The 19,734-nt window shown below is 35.9% G+C and overlaps 1 protein-coding gene across 1 annotated transcript; it reads right to left on the bottom strand.

The window, feature by feature from the left end:
- Nucleotides 1-5,932: 5,932 nt before the first annotated feature.
- On the bottom strand, nucleotides 5,933-19,341 carry LOC129271056 (hydroxysteroid dehydrogenase-like protein 2). The gene is made up of 7 exons (XM_064106174.1): nucleotides 19,263-19,341; nucleotides 18,095-18,198; nucleotides 17,260-17,361; nucleotides 15,168-15,371; nucleotides 14,450-14,680; nucleotides 10,158-10,541; nucleotides 5,933-9,812 (listed from the first exon to the last, which is right to left on the bottom strand). The coding sequence occupies exons 1-7, from the start codon at nucleotides 19,313-19,315 to the stop codon at nucleotides 9,574-9,576; spliced, it is 1,317 nt and encodes a 438-aa protein (XP_063962244.1). The 5' UTR covers nucleotides 19,316-19,341; the 3' UTR covers nucleotides 5,933-9,573.
- Between the last annotated feature and the right edge of the window lie 393 nt (nucleotides 19,342-19,734).

Here is a 19,734-nt window from a genome sequence, read left to right as displayed (position 1 = left end):
GATTTTCGAGATGAAATATGTTTTGTAAATTGACTTCCAAACTTGATATTTAAACTCCATATTGAACAAGATATGAAAATCACCTAACAGGCAATGTGAGCGCGAAGCGCGAACGAAAATTTTATATAGTGACATGAAATATTCTTTTTATTTTCATGTCTTCCCCTCATCTTACTTTATTCACTCGTCTCGATCCTCCTCTTCTTTTTCTACTCTCTTTTCCCTCCTTTTTTTTTTCTTTCTTTCCTTTTTTCCTTTTTTTTGCTCCGCCTATAGGGGGGGGGGGGGGGTGGGTGGGCCCCTCGGCCCCCTCCCCCTGGATCCGCCTATGCATATGGATAGCAGTGGACATCGTTCTGTCGTTTCAATGTTTTTTTTTCAATTGGTCTAATGCCAACTCGTCTGCTTTCATTTGGTCTGCCATCAGTTCGTCCACTATCCACATGATCTAACTGCCATTTTGTCTAATAACCAAGTTGGTCCAATTGCCATTTATTCCATATGCCATTTGGTCTAATTAAACTAAGTGTTAATTGGGCGAAATTAAGGAAAATAAATTGATATTAGACCAACTAGTTGGGAGACGAAATGGTCATAGACGAACTGGTGATTATAGACGAAGTGATGACTGGACCAAATGGCAAAAAGTTAATGGACAGAATTGCATTAGACTAAATGAATGTAGATCGACCCTGCAGTGGAGGAATTAGCAGCAGACGAATTGGTTTCAACCCGCATACCGCCCAGGTAAGCAAAACAAATTCACGACGAAATTGGCGACGAAATTCACGACGTCGTGAATTTCGTCGTGAATAATTCGCGACGAAATTGGCGACGAAATTCACGACGAAATTGGCTACGTCGTGAATTTCGTCGCCAATTTCGTCGTGAATATTCGCGATTTGGTCTATTTGCGATGTCCCTTCAGGGCCACCATACTGAACTACCAGACAATTCATTCGACAACTTTTGCCTAGTAGATTCAGGTACCAGCCAGTCAGACCTTTTACCACCAAGGAGTTCGAACAAATCAAGAAGGGCAAAGCAGGTGGTCCACACCATATCTCCCCTGAACATCTATCTTATTTAGGTTCAGTGGCAAGGAGACTTCTTCAAGCAATATACAACCAATGTGTCTGCATATCTCAAATTCCAGAAGCATTGAAACAAGGCCGGGTGGTTCCTATAAGGGAAAAGGAAAAGATTTATCTAACCCCGCCAATTACAACGTCATTATCGACCATTGGGAAAGTCCTGGAAATGCTTTGAAGCCACAGCTAGAAGCTCCTCTAAATTTGAACTAAAATTTCAGAAGTTACAGAAGGGGACATTAATCTATTGCTGGTCAATGTGTAATTATTATCAGTCTGTCACCATATCAAGTATTATCATGTAAACTAGGTGAAGGACATGAAGTACTCAGGCATGTCAGGGTATCCTTGCTGCTGCCCTTTGCAAAGTATTGCAAACACTGCTGCAAGCAGGATTCTAACATTATAAGTACAGTAAATGATATTCCAACCGCATCACATAGATCATCGTTTCAAAAAGACAGCTAAGAAATGTGGTCATATCTTGACCATTTTGTGTCTGTCATATTACTGTCTAAAATTTCGACATATTTGGAACACCATTTCTGTGGATCTGCAATTTTGACTAACATTAACAAAATATAGCCTAGATCTAACGTAGCGTTATTTCTATTATATAGGGGGCTGTGCCTAAATAGTACATGAATAGCCCTATAGCTGGGCTTGACAATAAATACGAGACTTGCCTTAATTAATATTTACCCAGACGATCATCGCTATCAAATTTCATTTAAAAACTTCAAATTTTACCTTGTTATGTTATTCCTTTTAACTTGACTCAAATCCATGGGTGTCGATCACGGGGGGGGGGGGATGGGGGATATATCCCCCCAATATTTCAAGTGGGGGGGGGGTGGCCTGTATTATCATCCCCCCAATAATTTAGGGTAGAAAAATTATAATAATGATGATGAAAAAATGTAAAGTTTGATCATGATGATTATAGTGATGATTATAGTATGCCATCAATCAGTTTGTTTCCCTCGCAATTTGTGTATATTGTTATTAAATAAAAACATTCTTTTCCAGGACTTTTAAACAGAAGGGTGGAGGTTCAAGATAAAAAAGAATGAAATGTTTATGTATATGATATTTTTTAACACATGACATAAAAGGACCCCGACAAAAAACAACTTTTGTTGAGGTGTTCCATCCCACCAGTGGTGAATGAATTAATTTTGATAAATCAATTAATTCAAAAGGGTGGAAAAATAAACGGGAGTAAAAGGGTGGCAAGATAAACGAGGAAAATCCCATGGACGTAAATCCCAGAGGGGTAGATCTTGAAAAAGTACAAATAACTTGTCTCAGATTTACCTCTCCCCACATCCAAGTGCATGATGTTTGTCCCATTTAATCTACAACCCTTAATATGATCATATTTTTACAATTTTTTAATAAGTGAAATCAATTAATGGTTTCAAAAAGAATAATCATGTATTTCTCTCTAAAGCGTATCTTCGGATATGAACATCGGATTTTTTTTGTCCATGTTATTCTTGTTATTTTTATGGACTTGAATAACTAAACTTTATTGATTTTTTTCATATTTTGGCAAAAAGAAATCTCTTTTGAGTTTGGAAAGGGATGACAGTTTTGCATTCTATATGAGCACACTCATGCGGTACGTAAATTTCATTTTAACACATATATTAGCTGATATTACACACTGATGGTTCAAGAAAATGTTGGAGAAATATCATAACATGACAGTTGAGTTTTGATTTTTTTTATGTTTGTTTTTGTTTCATGCACTTGTAAAGCATTTAAAACATGTTAAAATCGTCTAAGGAATGACAGTAAGCCCGATGGCGCACGAGAAGCCACACAGTTTGTAATTTGTGCTAGTCTTAATTTGTCCTAATCTGCATTTTATCACCATGCATTAAGAAGAAGAAAAATATTGCCAGTCGGGTTAGATTTAAGAGAGAAGTTGTATACATCATGCTCAATAAACAGATCACTTTGTACATGGTCCAGACAACTTTTGTCATTTTTTCTTTCGTATGAGCTTAGAATAGGCTTACTTGTATTAAACACAAATTGACTTTTCAAAAAAAATATATAAGTACAGTGCAATGCAACAATGAAGGAATTTCCAAGAACACCATGCATATCAACCACTCCCAAATGTCCTTACTTGTGATTTTAGTGGGGGTAATGTTGAAAGATCCCCATCCACAAGAACATTTGTGTCAATCATCCCCCCAACCAAGAATACCGATCGACACCCATGCTCAAATCCTATCTTCGGAAGATGTTGAAAGACAATTACTAACAATAAAGATGTTGGCCTGTTTATGATTTGGGCTACGAACTAAACGTATTTCTTATGACTACGCGCATATGCTAGTTTTGCATTTAAGACCACAATATAGGCAAGTGCCAACATTAAAGTCAATGGCAAACCTGGCATTTTTAGATTGGTTTGAGTATTTTGAAGAAAAAAGTGCCTAGTTAGCTGCCAATTGGGCTATCAAGATAGAACAACATGACAGGCATTCATTCAGAGTGTTTGCACCCGTCCTTTTTAATCAGTTTCCCTTCCAGCAGCAACATATTCAACTTAGCCCTTACTGCATATTACATGTTCAGGGCACACACCATTAACTATTTCCCAAAGCATAGACCCATGTGTCAAAAATGAGATTTGAAAAATCGCCAAAAATAAGTCTTAATAATGACACCATCCAAACCTTTATAATTTGGTAGTTCATCCAATATCCTTCAAACGCTATAATATGGAAAGGGGTTGTTACAACCGATAGTGTCGCAGCAACGCATAATGTAAAACCAACGCATGTCGCAGATTGCGACATTATGCCAAGGGCGTCTAACGCATAGTGTCACAGTCAACGCATAATGTCGTAGCTTTTCTACTAACGCATAACTTCGCAAGTCTTGACGCATAATGTCGCAGCGGTATTTGCTTCAGGACTAGAGTTAAATATAAGACATAAAATATGTTTTCACTGATTAATTTGTGCAAGCTCTGTCCTATGAACGTTTTTAAGAGTGTGTCTTGTGGGGCAGGTGCAGATGAGGGGGTCCGTATCGAATTCATTGTCAGGAGAAGGGGGTGGACTTTGAAAAATTATAATGTGTGGACTAGTGAAACGCAAGTATACGCATACCATCATTCATCTGTGCATATCGCTATACATGCAATTTAACTTATTTTGCGAGAGAGTATAAGGTCATCAAGCTGAACAGTAAATACAAATTTCTTTACATTTCATTGTTGTTCATGACATTTTTTAAAAGAAATTATATTTTGTATTGTTACTCTGAATATGCCATCAATATATTTAAAAATTAGCGCGCGATTCGCGCTCGCATATCTTATACTGCCGAAAACTGCTCAGAAAGTTCATTGCTTTGGCCTAAATGCATCAAATACCCAAAAGTTGAACCCGCGCTTCGCGCTCTCCTTATCTATTTAGACAATGTGAGATGGCCTATCTTGTTTGTAAGAATAAAGCCTATCAAATGTACTTAAAACTTTAGTCCTAATACCTCGGTCACAAATGACCTACGGCGAGTCGAAAACAGCCGTTTTATTCATTTTATTCAAACCACCTATATGTAGCTGGTACAACAAATGTTAAAACGGCAGTTTTCAACTCGCCGTACGGCCGCCGTAGAGCAAATGTGACCAAGGTATTAGTTGGGACTGCTCCCTCTATAAACCAACAACAAAAATTGGTTTTTAGCGGCCGATCGGGGAAACATGGATGAAAACATTCTGCGCCCCACGCCCTTTTGGCGAAATTCTGCTTTATATACAGTATTAGTAGAAACACATATCATGCTCTGCCCGTGGACTCCAACAGGGACCCAAAAGTTGGATCCAGCGCCCTAGTCACAAAGCTTGCGCTTAACGCTCCATTTTTTTAAACATGCAAAATAAATTTTATCCCCCCCTCTTTTCCTTTGCCATCCACCAGTTTCAAAATCATGGTGCCAACACTGCTTGGGGGCTCTCGTTATTCAGAAGAGAAACGAAAATAGGTTGTCAATGCATGTAAAACATTGTAATGCCTGTTATTTTTTTGTTTAAGAAATACTATACACAGATTTTTTTCTGTGAGGAGGGGATGTGAAAAACGATCTTAAATTATATTTAATGATTTCGTGCACATTTTAGTGAATTTTGTGAAACTCTTCAGTAAAAATGGAAGGTTTTCACTTTTTTGGGGGGGAGGGGGAGGCATTAATTCTGCCCCCTCCCGCTACGTACCCACGTTATTAATTTATCACGTGCTCCCCTCTCCCCCAGGGGAAATCGGTATATGACCTATCGCTTTAAAATTATTATTCATACGGTACATTCCTAGTTACAATACGAAATATAATTTCTTTCTTAAAATGTCATGAACAACTATAAAATACAAAATTTTCAAAAGTGACCACTCATCATAATAAATTCAATACTGCCCCCCCCCCCCCCCCGCCTGCATTCGCGCCTGTCCCTCCAAACACAATTTCAAAAAACGTTCAGATGACAGAGCTTGAACAAATTACTGAGTGAAAACGTATCTAATATCTTATCTGCAACTCGATTCCTGAATAAAATACCGATGCGACATTATGCGTTAAGACTTGCGACGTTATGCGTTAGTAATTTAAGCTACGACATTATGCGTTGACTGTGACATTGTGCCAAAATCATCCAACGCATGATGTCACAGTCAACGCACATTATGCGTCACTACGACATTATCGGTTGTAACAGGGGTTTTTCATCATTTCTTGTGCTAAAGGGGCTCAAATCCAGACTGCATGCAAACTTGGTTGCAGGCACAGTGCACAGTAAAAGCAAAGACAATATAATAAGATCATTAATTCTAATCAGTCAATTTATTGCATTTACATCAGTAGAGTTCAAACATTTGTGCCGTGCAAGCATGAAATCAACCAATCATCCATAAAGTTCAACCAACCAATATAATCACACACACAGAGTTCCTTTATTCTTAATCATTATTCTAAATGATTTGATTGCAAATAATTCTATAATTGAATCCTTTTGGTTTAAACCTAATGTACATAGTATTTTCATAATGATACAAATAATATATTCAGTCATAATATTAATCATATACAACCATTACGGGAAGGCGGGGTAAGTTGAGCATAGGGGCAAGTTGAGCCACCACCTCCAGGCCAATAATGAATGAGTCAGACATTATGGTGGTATCATGAATTGATGACCCATTACATAACCCTTAACCCCACCACATTGTTTTCAACTTTGAAACAAAAAGTACTTTTTAGAGGGAAAATACAAATTTCAGCCAAAAAAGTAAAAAAGGGTGTGAAATAGATCGGTGCTTTTTACCCACACACGTCTTTAAATATAATTAAGAAATAAAAACAATATTGTTAGTCCAGGTATGGATTCTCATTCTTGTCATAGTCTTTTACATGATGGATGCATAAGAAATGTGTGGATGTGAAAATATCGCATGAAGTTCGGACTGGGGTAATTTGAGCCAGCCAACATGGGGCAAGTTGAGCCATGGTAATTCTTATGGTAATGTATAATAATAAAAAAAAATCTTAAAAAACCATTGATATGCAGGCAGAAAGGAACAAATTCACATGACAGTTATTTTACTTTTAGAGGATGTTAGTATTTATCGAGAATTAGCAAGTGAAAAGACTTAAATAAAAAATTGACATGCTGGTTTTTCCCGCATACATTTTGTACATAGTTTTTGTGGCTCAACTTACCCCAGAAGGCGAGGTGAGGATCTTCGGGCCAGTTGCAGAATAAATTGCATTGGAACACAAATAAACAAATCAATTGCAACCCAAATATGTCCTTCTGACTGGTTGGAAATCAATTTGGGATTGATTTTAGGAATTGAGTTTGATTGCAACTATTTATACTGCAATGGGCCACTTGTGTAATATTAATTGCAACCGAGCCCTAATTCAAGGTGAATTGGTAGTTACCATTTGTTTCAAAGAATCGTCATCCTGACTATGCAATGGTGAAGATGAGAGCCATGTTGTAGAAAAGTTACAATCACAGTAAACTTTTCCATCAATTGGTAAGTACCGTAGAAATGGTAGAAATTGTGTATCAGGATCAAGGATTTCAAGTTAAACTGGATGGCAAATTTACCATTAAAATGTTTTATGCAACAGGCGCAAGATGTTTCCAACTCCAAGATAGACGCTGCATTTTTCACTGTATAATATTGTGACTTTGCTATCAAACACTTTACTTGTACAGGGTTTGCTGCATAGGTATACTATATTAGGGATGTGCAAAGTTATCTACAAATAATGCCCTTCCAGCACAAGAAAACACAATGCCTTCAAAAAATATTACTACGAAGAAAATAAAAATGATATATGTATATTTTCCTTTATCAATAAATCTTGTTTGAAACAAATATACTCAGGGACAGTGTTGTCGCCAAAAATGTATTAAAACAAACCCCACAAGTTACAAAATGGCCCCTAAAAATTACCATTTGGTTCAATGAAAAAGAAGATGATTACCAGAAGCAGTGTTCTAGCTAGACCCTTTTTAGTGGTGGTCGCAATTTCATGGCTATACAAAGTTTTTTTGGGGCCGAGTTAGCGGTCTTAAGGCCGAAAGTGGATGAACATCATGTAATGACAAATTGATATTAGCAAATCTTTGAAAATAAAGTAATATAGGAATGTTTATTGTAAATTATGCAAATAAATACAAGATTTAAGATGGAAATTAACGCAAGTGCAATTCTTCTTTGCAAGGAGTTGTGTTTAAAACACATTTTCACTTGAAATTAGTGGTGGCCGGTGGTCATAAGTCTTCTGTGCTCAGAAACCGCCCATGCGATAAGGTTTTCAAGGCAACTTGGCCTCGTTAAACAGGTCTACAGAAGCAATCTTTACCAGGACATACCGCAGTGTAACAAATTTTCACACTTTAGTATGCTGGGCAATGCAAGCAGCTTGTAGCGGTTTTATTTTTTTTGTGAAAGCTTTTCCACTGAGAGTGTGCCTACAAGCAATAAGACGACTTCACCTGAAGTGTTTTTTTCTTAACCGCTTAGGTCTGTCAGGATGTGAGTTCTAGGGGGAAGCCAACTTCTAAACTGGTTTCCTGAACTGGTTTAAGGGAAAACCAGTTTAGGAAAGATGAGGTTTGGATGTAAATGGTTGAGAGCTTTATTTGATAGTACAAACCACTGACCAGACAGTTGATTAATGCTCCCCCTGATTCTATTTCAAATGTTGGTAACTTATACTATGTACATGCTACATTCAATCATTAAAAGTAGAAGTATTGTTTCAAGTCAGTTTTATCTCTTCAAATATACCCTGTACCCTTTATTGAAAATCCTTGTAGGGGTTTTAGAATGTATAGAATTTCACAGCAATAGTTGAGAATAATATACATGACTTCAATTTTTTTTTAATTAAAAAATCATACAACAATAAAAACTGAGATTAACTCTGAAATTAAGGATAATTTGACACAGGATAATACAGACAAACCTTTGGCAGCAACATGGTGTCAGTCTATTTCATAGTCAAGACACTTGTATAGAAAAAAAAATGGAGAATTGTTGCAGTTTTCAAATAAAAACAATTAAAGTCTGCAAGAGTCAATCTTCAATAAGAAAAATAAAGAGGCTTTAACAGGAGGAAATTATAATTAACTTGTTAACAAATTTTCGGCATTTGTTAACAAATTATAATTTCCTAATTTTAAAACCTCTTTATTTACTATCTTTTGTCCACGGCGGACGGCATTTGCGTGCTAATGAGTCAGAAAGAAGGGGATCGAGGGTATTTGAATTCCAGTTCATCGTGGCTTAGCCGTGAACCAGAATGGCCTGGTAGTTAAGTCTCCCTGCCCAGAAAGCAGTAGATGGCAGTTTGAATCCCACTGGTTTCAATTTTTTCTTACTAATGAATTTCAATACAGATCGAGCATAGCGATCTTAAACAAAAAGGAGTAATGCCGAAAATTTGTTTAAAAATTAGAAAATAAATGTCAAGGCACATATGTGCATCTTCTAACTGTGATTTGGCTTAATCAAAACAACATTTGTGGTCTCATGAAATCCTACTATTCAAATTCACCTGTATTTTGATTTAAATACCATGTTGATAACTTTGCTAAAAGAAATAACACAAAAGGATTGTATTTTAACCCTGTAACAAAATTTAAAATGAATTAAAATATTTCATTACACTGTTTTCACATAACAAAAACAAATACAACAAAAAATAATAATACACCTGTATGTGCTTTTTATGATGCAGAGGCCTGGCAAGGCTTATTTCCAACCCATTGTAATCACCTTGCTGTATAAGGTTCTCATATAATTACTCTAACAATAAATTGTAATGTCAATTGTAATTTTAAATGACACTGCCCTGGTTAGGCATTTTATACCGTGGCATTATAATTGTGGGTTTATATAACCTCACAATAAAATAAGTCCATATGAATACATTCAAATTAGTTCTACAGCTTTGATTGCATCTTCTTCATGATACCCTCCAGCTTCATGGCTTTCCCGAGGTCTCCCTTGATCTTCAGCTTGCCGCCCATGAAGGCCATGGTCGGGTTCGTCTTACCCTGGAACATCTTGACAAAGAGGGCGGTGTCCATGATCATGGTCACGTCTGGGTTCTCGGCGGCACCGGCCTGGGCGGATCCGGAACCGTTCTTGAGATCCAGGGTCCACGACCCTGCCTCGTCACCTGTTCGATCAAGGGGGGAACAATATTAATGGGGGGGGGAATTTACAAGGAGATGGTTTAGTATTGAAGTACCACTCATCAGCAAGCGCAAAGTTATACAGTATTTTCAGAATGAATTGCAAATAGTAATGTGTAAAAAAAAATTCAGGTGCAGTCAGATTGCATAGTATGTGACGAACTTGCAAAATTTAAATTAAATGAAACTCAAATCAGATGATTATACATTGAACCTGTACTATTAGAAACTTGTGTAACAATTGGCTTTCAACCATTATAAATCACATCTTGAGACCAGAGTTTCAATAAAACTCAAATGTCAGAATACAGGCCTCTCAATTTCCTCACCTGAAACATCAAATTGGTAGACGGCTCTGATCTTCTCGACCATCTCTTCGCTAAGGAGCTCTCGTATCCTTGTGAACATCACTTCTATCTGCCCTCCGCTGTTTCCCGATGCTGCTGCAGGCTCAGCCTTGGGCGCCTCTGCCGATGCAAGCTTGTTGAACTCCTCCATGAGTTTTTCCAGCTTCATAGCTTTCATCATGTCTCCTTTGATCTTGAGTTTACCACCCATGAAGGCCACCGTAGCTTTTATCTTGCCTTCAAACATCTTGATGAAGTCATCGCTGTCTAATGACAAGGTAGCATCAGCATCACTAGAGGGCGCTCCGGAGCCTGCTGACCCTGAGCCATTCTTGAGATCAAGGTACCACGTTCCAGGTTCTTTGCCTAGATGGTAGATAGTATTGGAGAGAATAATGCATATAAGTGGCTGTTTAACAAAGTCCCTCTATCTTTCAAATTGAAAACAGAGATAATTGTGCCCAAAAGAAAAATAGGAAAGGAACAGCATTTCACATAGGAATGTGTGGTAACGTAAAGTTATCACAAAAAATCATAAGCAAACACAGAGCTTGGAATTATCAAACTGTAAATTTATTCCCACATACACCAGATAGTTGGGATGTCTCCTACTCTCCTTCAATGTTTTATTGCAACTAAGATCCTATAGAAGACTTGATAGATCAAAAAAATATGTTTTGGGTAAGCAACATATATAAGACTGATCAAGAGAGATAAGAAAGCAACACATTTTTAGAGGCATGTGGGGCTAATGATTACCCCCATGATTCAATGAGACGTACTATAGATCATGCATTGTCTATATTTTGTTTGGTCTAATCCGACATGTCTAATTCGTCTACAGCAACTTTGTCTACTAACCATTTGGTCTAGTTGCCATTTGGCCCATTTACCACTGTGTATAATTTCCAGTTAGGCTAAACACCTTGATCTTATTCAGCACCATATAGTTTTTGTGGCTAGAAATCAAATTTCGGACAAAGTGCAATTTAATTAGTAGATGCAATGGAAATTAGACCATCTGGGCATTAGACTAAATGAGAACTACTGCTGGATACTAGACCAGGGGAGCGTTTCAAGGAAGGACTGTTACACCCACAAATGTAATAATCGCCCACAAATGTAATAACGCCCACAAATGTAATAACACTTTACCCACAAATGTAATAAAGCCCACAAATGTAATAACACTTTACCCACAAATGTAATAATTTTGATCGCCCACAAATGTAATAATGACTTTACCCACAAATGTAATAAATTTGAAGGGATTTTTGGCGAATCCGTTCTAAACTGAAATCCTATAGTAATACGTTCATATAGCACAAAAGTGCAAAGTCTTTTTTTCCAGACCCGGTTAATAAAGAAAGTATAATATCATCCAAAGTCTTTTCTTCCAGACCCGGTTATTTCAAAAATTATAATATAAGTCCAAACTAAGATATGATAATGATATCCCAGTGGAATAAAAATGAGAATCGAGCTTAGTATTTTTCCAGACCCAGCTAATTAAAACTGGTGGAATCAGTGTCTTTGTTGTTGTTTTCGCTTATACGGCGCATATTGTGAATATATGCGCTAAGAGTAAATTGAGAATCAAGCATAGTCTTTTCTCCAGACCCGATCTAAAAACTAAAACCCTATAGTAATGTGTTCGTATAGCACAAATGTGCAAAGTCTTTTTTCCAGACCCGGTTAATTAAAAAATTATACTGTAAGTTCAAAGTTTAAAGTTTCGCTTAATTTGTATTTTTCAGAGAACTGGGTGTGGGATACAGACAACACTCTAAACCCAAGCATTTTAACTGGGCTTAATTTTGAAATTAGGTCTTAGTTGTTTTTTTTCTTCAATATTTCTTTATTTCTTAAATAACCGGGTCTAGACGAAAGACTAAGCATAATACTCGTGTCATTCCACAGGAATAAGAATATGACAAAGTCTTATTAATAAAGACAACGCTCTAAACATGTGCTTTTCTACATGGTCTTAATTTGGAGGACTGTTGGTTCTTAGATTCGTTGTTGGGGTTGGGTTTTATTGCTTTTTTATTCTTGAAATAACTGTGTCTGGAGGAAAGTCTACAATCGATCTTCATGTTATTCCACAGTAATTAGATTATTGGGTATTCGTTTTAGAATATTTGTAAAAACTATCTTTTTTTCAAATAATAACCAAGTCTGGAGAAAGGATGTTTGCTTTACCCATGCATTATTACAATGTTTTGTAGGGGTCTTAGTATTATTTTTAAAAAACTGGGTGCGGGGCTAATACACATTTTTACACCCAGTTACACCTAGTAAGGGTGTAACTTTTGAAGATTGGTCTTAGATTTGAACTGTTGAAGTTTTTTTAATTCATTTTTTTTTAATAACCGGGTCTGGAGAAAAGAGTATGTTTTAAAACTCGTGTTATTCCAGAAGAATAAGAATATGATATAGTCCTACGTTAGAAGATATTTTTTTTGGTAATTTTTTTTAATGATTAGGTCTGGAATAAAGACAATGCTCTAAACCTCTTTTTAAAACAGGTTCTTAGGTTGAAGGATTGTTTGGTCTTAGATTTGGAATTTTCTTATTATTACTGTTAGCGTTATTTTGAAAAAAAAGTAACTGGGTCTGGCTGAAAGACTATGCTATATGTCCATGTTATCCAGCATTAATAAGATTATGGGGTCTTTATACTGTTTTTGTTGTTGTTGTATTGTTATTTATAATTTTTGAATAACAGGGTTTGGAGAAAAGACTAAGCTCAATTTTTATTTTTATTCCACTGGAATATCATCATGGTATCTTAGTTTGGACTTATATTATAATGTTTGAAACAACCAGTCTGGAAAAAGACTTTGGACTTATATTATAATTTTTGAAACAACCGGATCTTGAAAAAAGACTTAATTTAGACTTATGTCATAAATATTTAATTAACCAGGTCTGGAAAAAAGACTTTTCACTTTTGTGCTATATGGACACATTACTATAAGGATTTAGTTTTTAGTTTTAAGTAACCGGGTGTGGAGAAAGACTACGCTTGATTCTCAATTTACTCTTAGCGCATATATTCACAATACGCACCGTGTAAGTTCAAACAACAACAAAGACATTAATTCCATCAGTTTTAATTAACTGGGTCTGGAGAAAAGACTAAGCTCGATTCTCATTTTCATTCCACTGGAATATCATTATCGTATCCTAGTTTGGATTTATTTTATATTTTTTTCAATAACCATGTCTGGAAAAAAAAGACTTTGGACTTATATTATAATTTTTGAAATAACCGGGTCTGGAAAAAAGACTTTAAATTATATCATAATTTTTGAATTAATCGGGTCTGGAAAAAAGACTTTGCACTTTTGCGCTATATGAACGCATTACTATAGGATTTTAGTTTAGAACGGATTCGCCAAAAATCCCTTCAAATTTATTACATTTGTGGGTAAAGTCATTATTACATTTGTGGGCGATCAAAAATTATTACATTTGTGGGTAAAGTGTTATTACATTTGTGGGCGTTATTACATTTGTAGGTAAAGTGTTATTACATTTGTGGGTGCAACAAGGACTTGTCAGACGTTTTATCTGACAAGTCTTATTTTATCCGACAGTTACCACAGTGACAAAAAGCAAAACACTTAGCTGCAAAATGCAATTGAATACCAAAGATGGCTAAGTACATTACTTACGCAAAATACTGAGTAAATACTTAAAATTCTGACTTAAAGGTATTGTTTAACTTTGTGAGCAGCCGATTAAAAAAAATCTCAAACCAAGATGAAACATGTGTACAAGTGCATGTATTAGAACTAATAAACCCTGAAAACAACCATTATTGAGAATGAAAAGCTAAAACTACAAGGCAAACCCTGATTTTGTAAATAGGCGTCTTATAGACGCCTAATTAGTACACATAAGTGTATGGGATGAAATTAAGATGGTGTTTTCGGTCACTTTATATTTCAATTTTTGAAGCACTAAATAATTATTTTCGAACGTAATTTTTTCTGGGCTTCATTTTTGTAACCTATCACAGACACAGGTGACAAGTGTGACCTTCTAGCTCAGATTTTTTAAAAGTCAAACCAATGTTAACCAATCACTTTAAGTATCAAATTGAATAACCGGCCCAGGGGCCAGTTTCACAAAGCTTGTTACAATAACAAATTTGACTCGCTGATAGTGAAGTTATTAAAGAAGTTTGGTGCATTTGATATCAAAACAAGTCTTTATGAAACGGGACCCAAGTGAATATAAACCACAACACTCTACTTCCTTCATACCTGAGAGCTCAAACTGGAAGACTGCACCAATCTTCTGGACATGACTATCACTCAGCATGCCTCCCATCTTATCAAACATGGCTGCTACGGCTCCACCTGCAGCTCCACCGGCTCCTGCTTCAGCTCCACCTGCTCCTCCTCCAGCCATTTCATCTGGGTAAGATTCAACGAATTCCCCTGGTTTGGCTTTGGGATCGGGGCCCACAAAGAAGTCAAGGAGGAGAGGAGAACCTGTGAGAAAAGGAAGAAGATAAAGTATCTTAGCCAGCTAATGAATAGGAAATTTCTCAAATAACTTAGAACATGAATACAATTGCGACATCAGGATAGATAAACTGGATTCATCATAATTATTTGATACCTTTTCCAGGCTGAATGCACGTACACGAATTCACACTACTTCCATAACTGTCAACCTTCATTAATTTGTGGAGATGGGGCACCCTATTGACATGAAAAAACAAAGTGCAGAAATTATGAATCCCTTATAAAAATTAAAATGCAGGTATGATGACAAAAGCCAGACAGATGAACTCCCCGCATCAATCTTGCCTTTTCAGTTCTAGTGTAATATGCAAATGGCTACATGCATATACAACCCATGCACAGGATATTTGCAGTTTGGGATTTGACATTTGATGCTTACACCTTGGCAATAAGATAGTATGGTAGTATCAATCAATTTCCAACAAATTTCATAATTTTCCTTTTCACTCACCCTTCACGCAAGAGTACTGTCCCAAGTCGGTGATGCCTTCGGACCTCATAATCTCATCGTCGATGCAGTAGTTCCCTGTGAAGGTTGAACTGTCTTTGAGGAAGATAGCGTATGCAGCATCGCTGATGATATCGGCTGTTCTGCAGCTCCTCATCGTAGATTCCGCCTCGCCTCCGATCATCTCCATGGCAGCAGTCCAGATGGCTACATAGAATGAACACAAGATTTCAGGACTTAAATTTCAATATATTAGATCAAGGATATTTCCTATAGGGCACATTTCTGTAGTACAGCACAAATATGGAAAAAAAATCTAAAGGCACCAAAAAACTTCCAAGGCCAATATTGAGGGACATTGTAGGGACAGCGATTTTCCGCGATCGCGGAAAATGGACGGAATTCACGGAATCGGCCTTTTGAAACGGAAAGTGGCTTTTCAAACGGAAAATCACGGAAAACTTGTTTTTTCTCAAAATGCACAAAATATCATCAGAAATTAATCCCAAATCCTCAACAAAATACGAATATCAACTGAAAAAAACACAATCTCACTTTGCAACAACAATCATGACAATCAACACATCGTAACTACACTCGAGCCCCTCAATCACTCGATCGTATCTAAATTAGTTTACACTGCCGTCTGCATATAAGGCAGAATACGGCCGTGTGTTGCTGCCCTCTGCGTTCGGTCATAATACAATGATCACGGTGATTCAACAAATCCAAAATGGCGGATAGGCGGAAGTCGTCAACTGCTCAAACGATGTCCGAAAAGTCCCCAAATCAGCAATAAAATCCCATGTAACCATAAAATAATGCTAATAATATGAAAGGTGAGGATGTATTAATGTTGAATATGTTTCTTTGAATAGTTTTTGAGCTCGAATCTCTTTGATTAAAATGGATTTTAGAGCGATGTTAGTACATTGGTAGATGCAAATTTTGACCAGCGCTAGCATTTTGACATCGCGCTACTCATTGCGTATTGGTTTTCTATGTAAACGGAATTGTCACTTTTTCATGTACACAAAGTCTATGGGGAAACAGAATTTCCGTTTTCAGACATGCTGAAACGGAATTTGAGATTTTCTGAAACGGAAAAGGCAATTTTTAGAAACGGAAAATCACTGTCCCTAACATTGGTGCAAGTCAACAAATCATCCACAGCCATAGACTTGGTGACATTGGATTAATTTAAGACCGAAATTGGGTCACGTCAATTTGGCAAAATTATTTTTTGTTTGAGGAATTCTATTTCTGATTTCTGTTTCAAACAATAAAATATGGATTACCATTTTCATTAGATAAAGCATTCCAGCAGGATGATGACGGGTAGTTTTCCCACCAACAATAATACCAGTCCCATGTGTGCTTATCTGTGTTTGTGATCTTCAGTATGACTGACTTTTTGTCAATGATTTCATTACTTCACAATATTCATTAGTTTACACACACTTGATCTAGTTCTATGATGATATACACCTTGATTTCAGAGTCTTTTTCATTAAATCATCGCATGCTACAACTTTTATTGCGTTTTAGCTTTTAAAAAATGAAGAATAAAAAGTACTTGTCAGGGTACGGTTTCATGTCTGATTCTGAATGCTCTGTCAGCTCATACGAGCTGGATTAGATGTGAAAGTGTTCTCTGTGAAATAACTTAAGAATCCCGAGGACAAGCTTCATTTTGCATTTCAACTGACTCTTCCAAGAGAATCTGAATTTAAATCATCATTTGCAATATTTTTTGTTCTGCAGATTCTCAGGTGGTGGATTAAAGTTTGGTGTTGAATTGTCACCTTGAATCAACAATACACAACAGACGTGCTGCATGTTTCAATGCCGAGCTTGTGGATGTGGAGGCAATCTCAGCCTTTCGCCGAGTATGGCGGCTCTGAACGTTATCGTGCGCTTCATCTTGCAAACAAAAACTAATAAATTCCAAAGTTGGCCAAAGGGATGAAAAGAATTTGAGAGTGCTTTCAGCACGATTTCTCTACCAATTTTCCAACAACATAAGAGACGGGGAGGGAAATAAGTTTTTTTTTCAAAAAGAGAGAAGGATTTTGGGAGGAACAATACTAGGTACCTGTTCTTGGCCAGAGTGCGTTGACTGCAACGCCATAAGGTTTGAATTCATCTGCCATTCCCAGTACACATAAAGACATTCCATACTTGGCTATTGAATAGGCTGGGAAAAAAATGTATTGGTAAAAAAAAACAATGTTAATGAGAGTCTGAGAGACATCTTCTATCATTGAATGAATGAATGAATCAAATGAGTTTATTACCAAAAATAAACAAGATACCATATGTAATTTGAAAATACATGTAAACTCAATATTCGAATATAGGGGAAGTGCTACATGGGGGGCGGGGGAATACCCCTCCTTTCTAAGATTTTACCACAATGTAAAGATTACGAAAGAAAGACAAAAAAGGAAGAAAGAAAAGAACAAAAAAAAAATATATAAAAAATAATGTTGTATAACCCTTCACACGTACACTAATACCCCTATCATTTCAATTGGGGATAACATTAAGCTTTAGGCTGTCTCTCACCACACCCCCACACCCCCCCCCCCCCCAAAAAAAAAAATAATAATAAATAAAGAAAATAATAATAATAATTGAAATTAAATAAATGAATGAATTGATTAATTAATATAGTAACAATAACAAGATAATAATAAAATATATGAAATAAAAAAATAATCAATTAATACGTCATCCATGTACAAAAAGTTGCAATGATTTATGATAAATATAAATTGCATCTCTTGCCCCCTGGGCCCTGTAATATACTTTGTACAATCAAATTGTTGTAAAACTGTAAAATTGAAATGCAAGTCTTTGGCAAAGTATATAAAGTTTTAAAAAATACTATCAATAATTAATGGTGTTAACATACTCGTAACACTTACCTACATGACCTCTGAACCATTTGGGTTCAAAGGTCAAAGGTGGACTGAGATTTAAGATATGAGGATTGGTTCCTTTTCTGAGATGTGGAAGGCAAACTCTGGAGCTTTATTTACAATGAAAAACAAAAAGATAATACAGAAAGATTATCAAGTAGTAAACACATAATTACATCAATCACATATTACTAATGAGTGTTTGTATAACTATGGAGGTAGAAAGAAAGGAACTTTGAAACCGGAAAGAATGACTTATCTTTATATTGCATATTAAATGGTAGGCTCAAAATAATAAATAATGCATGATAAGCTCACTGTATCTGAATATTCAAGGTGGGAGAAGATTCATATCAATTAAAAGTGTACCATAGAATTAACTTCAATTCTTTTTATTTCAAAATATTCCATAAAGCTATTACTCTGAATGGATTTCATATAAAGTTAAACTACAAATCTACAAATGACATTCTCTGTAATATAGTAGAATAGACAAATGATCCCTTTTTTGTGATTGTAAAAAAAGTGACACCAATTTGGCATGAAGTGCTTTTTATGTAATTCACCTTAAACTTGATCCAAATTTAATGTAAACAAATTTTGAAAAGTTCTTTCCTACTGCCTCTGACAAATTCTTGGAAATTTAACTTGTAAAAATAAGCTTCTTTATTACTTCCTGTCGTCCCTGGCTGGAATTTCATCAAGCTGTCTGTAAAGTTACGAATGACTTTATGAACAACTGCTGATCTTTTTTTTTTTTGTAAAAGGTATCCAATATTTTCATTGATGTTGATTTAGCTCTCAAGAAAGGGTCACCGGTCGCTTATTAAGTCATTTGTAACTTATGAACAGCTTTATGAAACAGTACACCTATGGGGAGCTGGATGAGAATAATTCATTTCATCTGACAAAAATTATAATTCGAAAATAAATACCCTTGAGATTACCAAATTCATTAGAGGATATAAATATAGCTTAGAATGATTAACCACAAATATGACCAGCACTTTAATTTAATCCTGCCTGTGCCAGCAACTATTTCTGTGCTATGTATTTTACACAGGTACTTACAACTACTGTCAGTGATGAACACAGAGAGTGGTTCATGGAATGCTTCAAACACATTCAATCATTATTACCTTCAAAGAAATGCCAGTGATCAGAGTTTTCTTACCAAAGATATGTTCCTCTTGCATTGATGGAATTCATGAGATCATATTTCTTCATAGGTGTGTGTTCCGTATCTAGATTAAGACAATATACATGTACACGTATGAAAAACAACGTTAGTGGCTACAAGAGCTGAATACATATTAGGGCTCATATATCATGTTAAGCGATGCAATTAAAACTAAGATCGAGTCCTTACATTTATTTTGAAGGAAAAAAAATAACCGTGATAAATGAATGGAAAATTCAATTTACAAAGAAAGTTTGAACACATAATTATGTAAGCAGCAAATAACATGCATGTAAACTTATTCTTTTTGCAAGAATTAACTCAAATTCTGTCTTGCATATAAATCGCCCTTTATATCTCAATCTTATGTAAAAGCAACTGGGAATTAACTAAATCTTTATTTTTCACGTTTAAACCATCTTTTATTTCTTCACCAACAGCAATTGGGAAGTAAAGAAAGATGTGA

This window comes from Lytechinus pictus, chromosome 11, assembly GCF_037042905.1.
Source record: "Lytechinus pictus isolate F3 Inbred chromosome 11, Lp3.0, whole genome shotgun sequence".
Classification (NCBI taxonomy): Eukaryota; Metazoa; Echinodermata; class Echinoidea; order Temnopleuroida; family Toxopneustidae; genus Lytechinus; species Lytechinus pictus.
The sequence above is the reverse complement of the archived record's forward strand: the minus strand, read 5'-3'. Positions and strand labels throughout refer to the sequence as shown.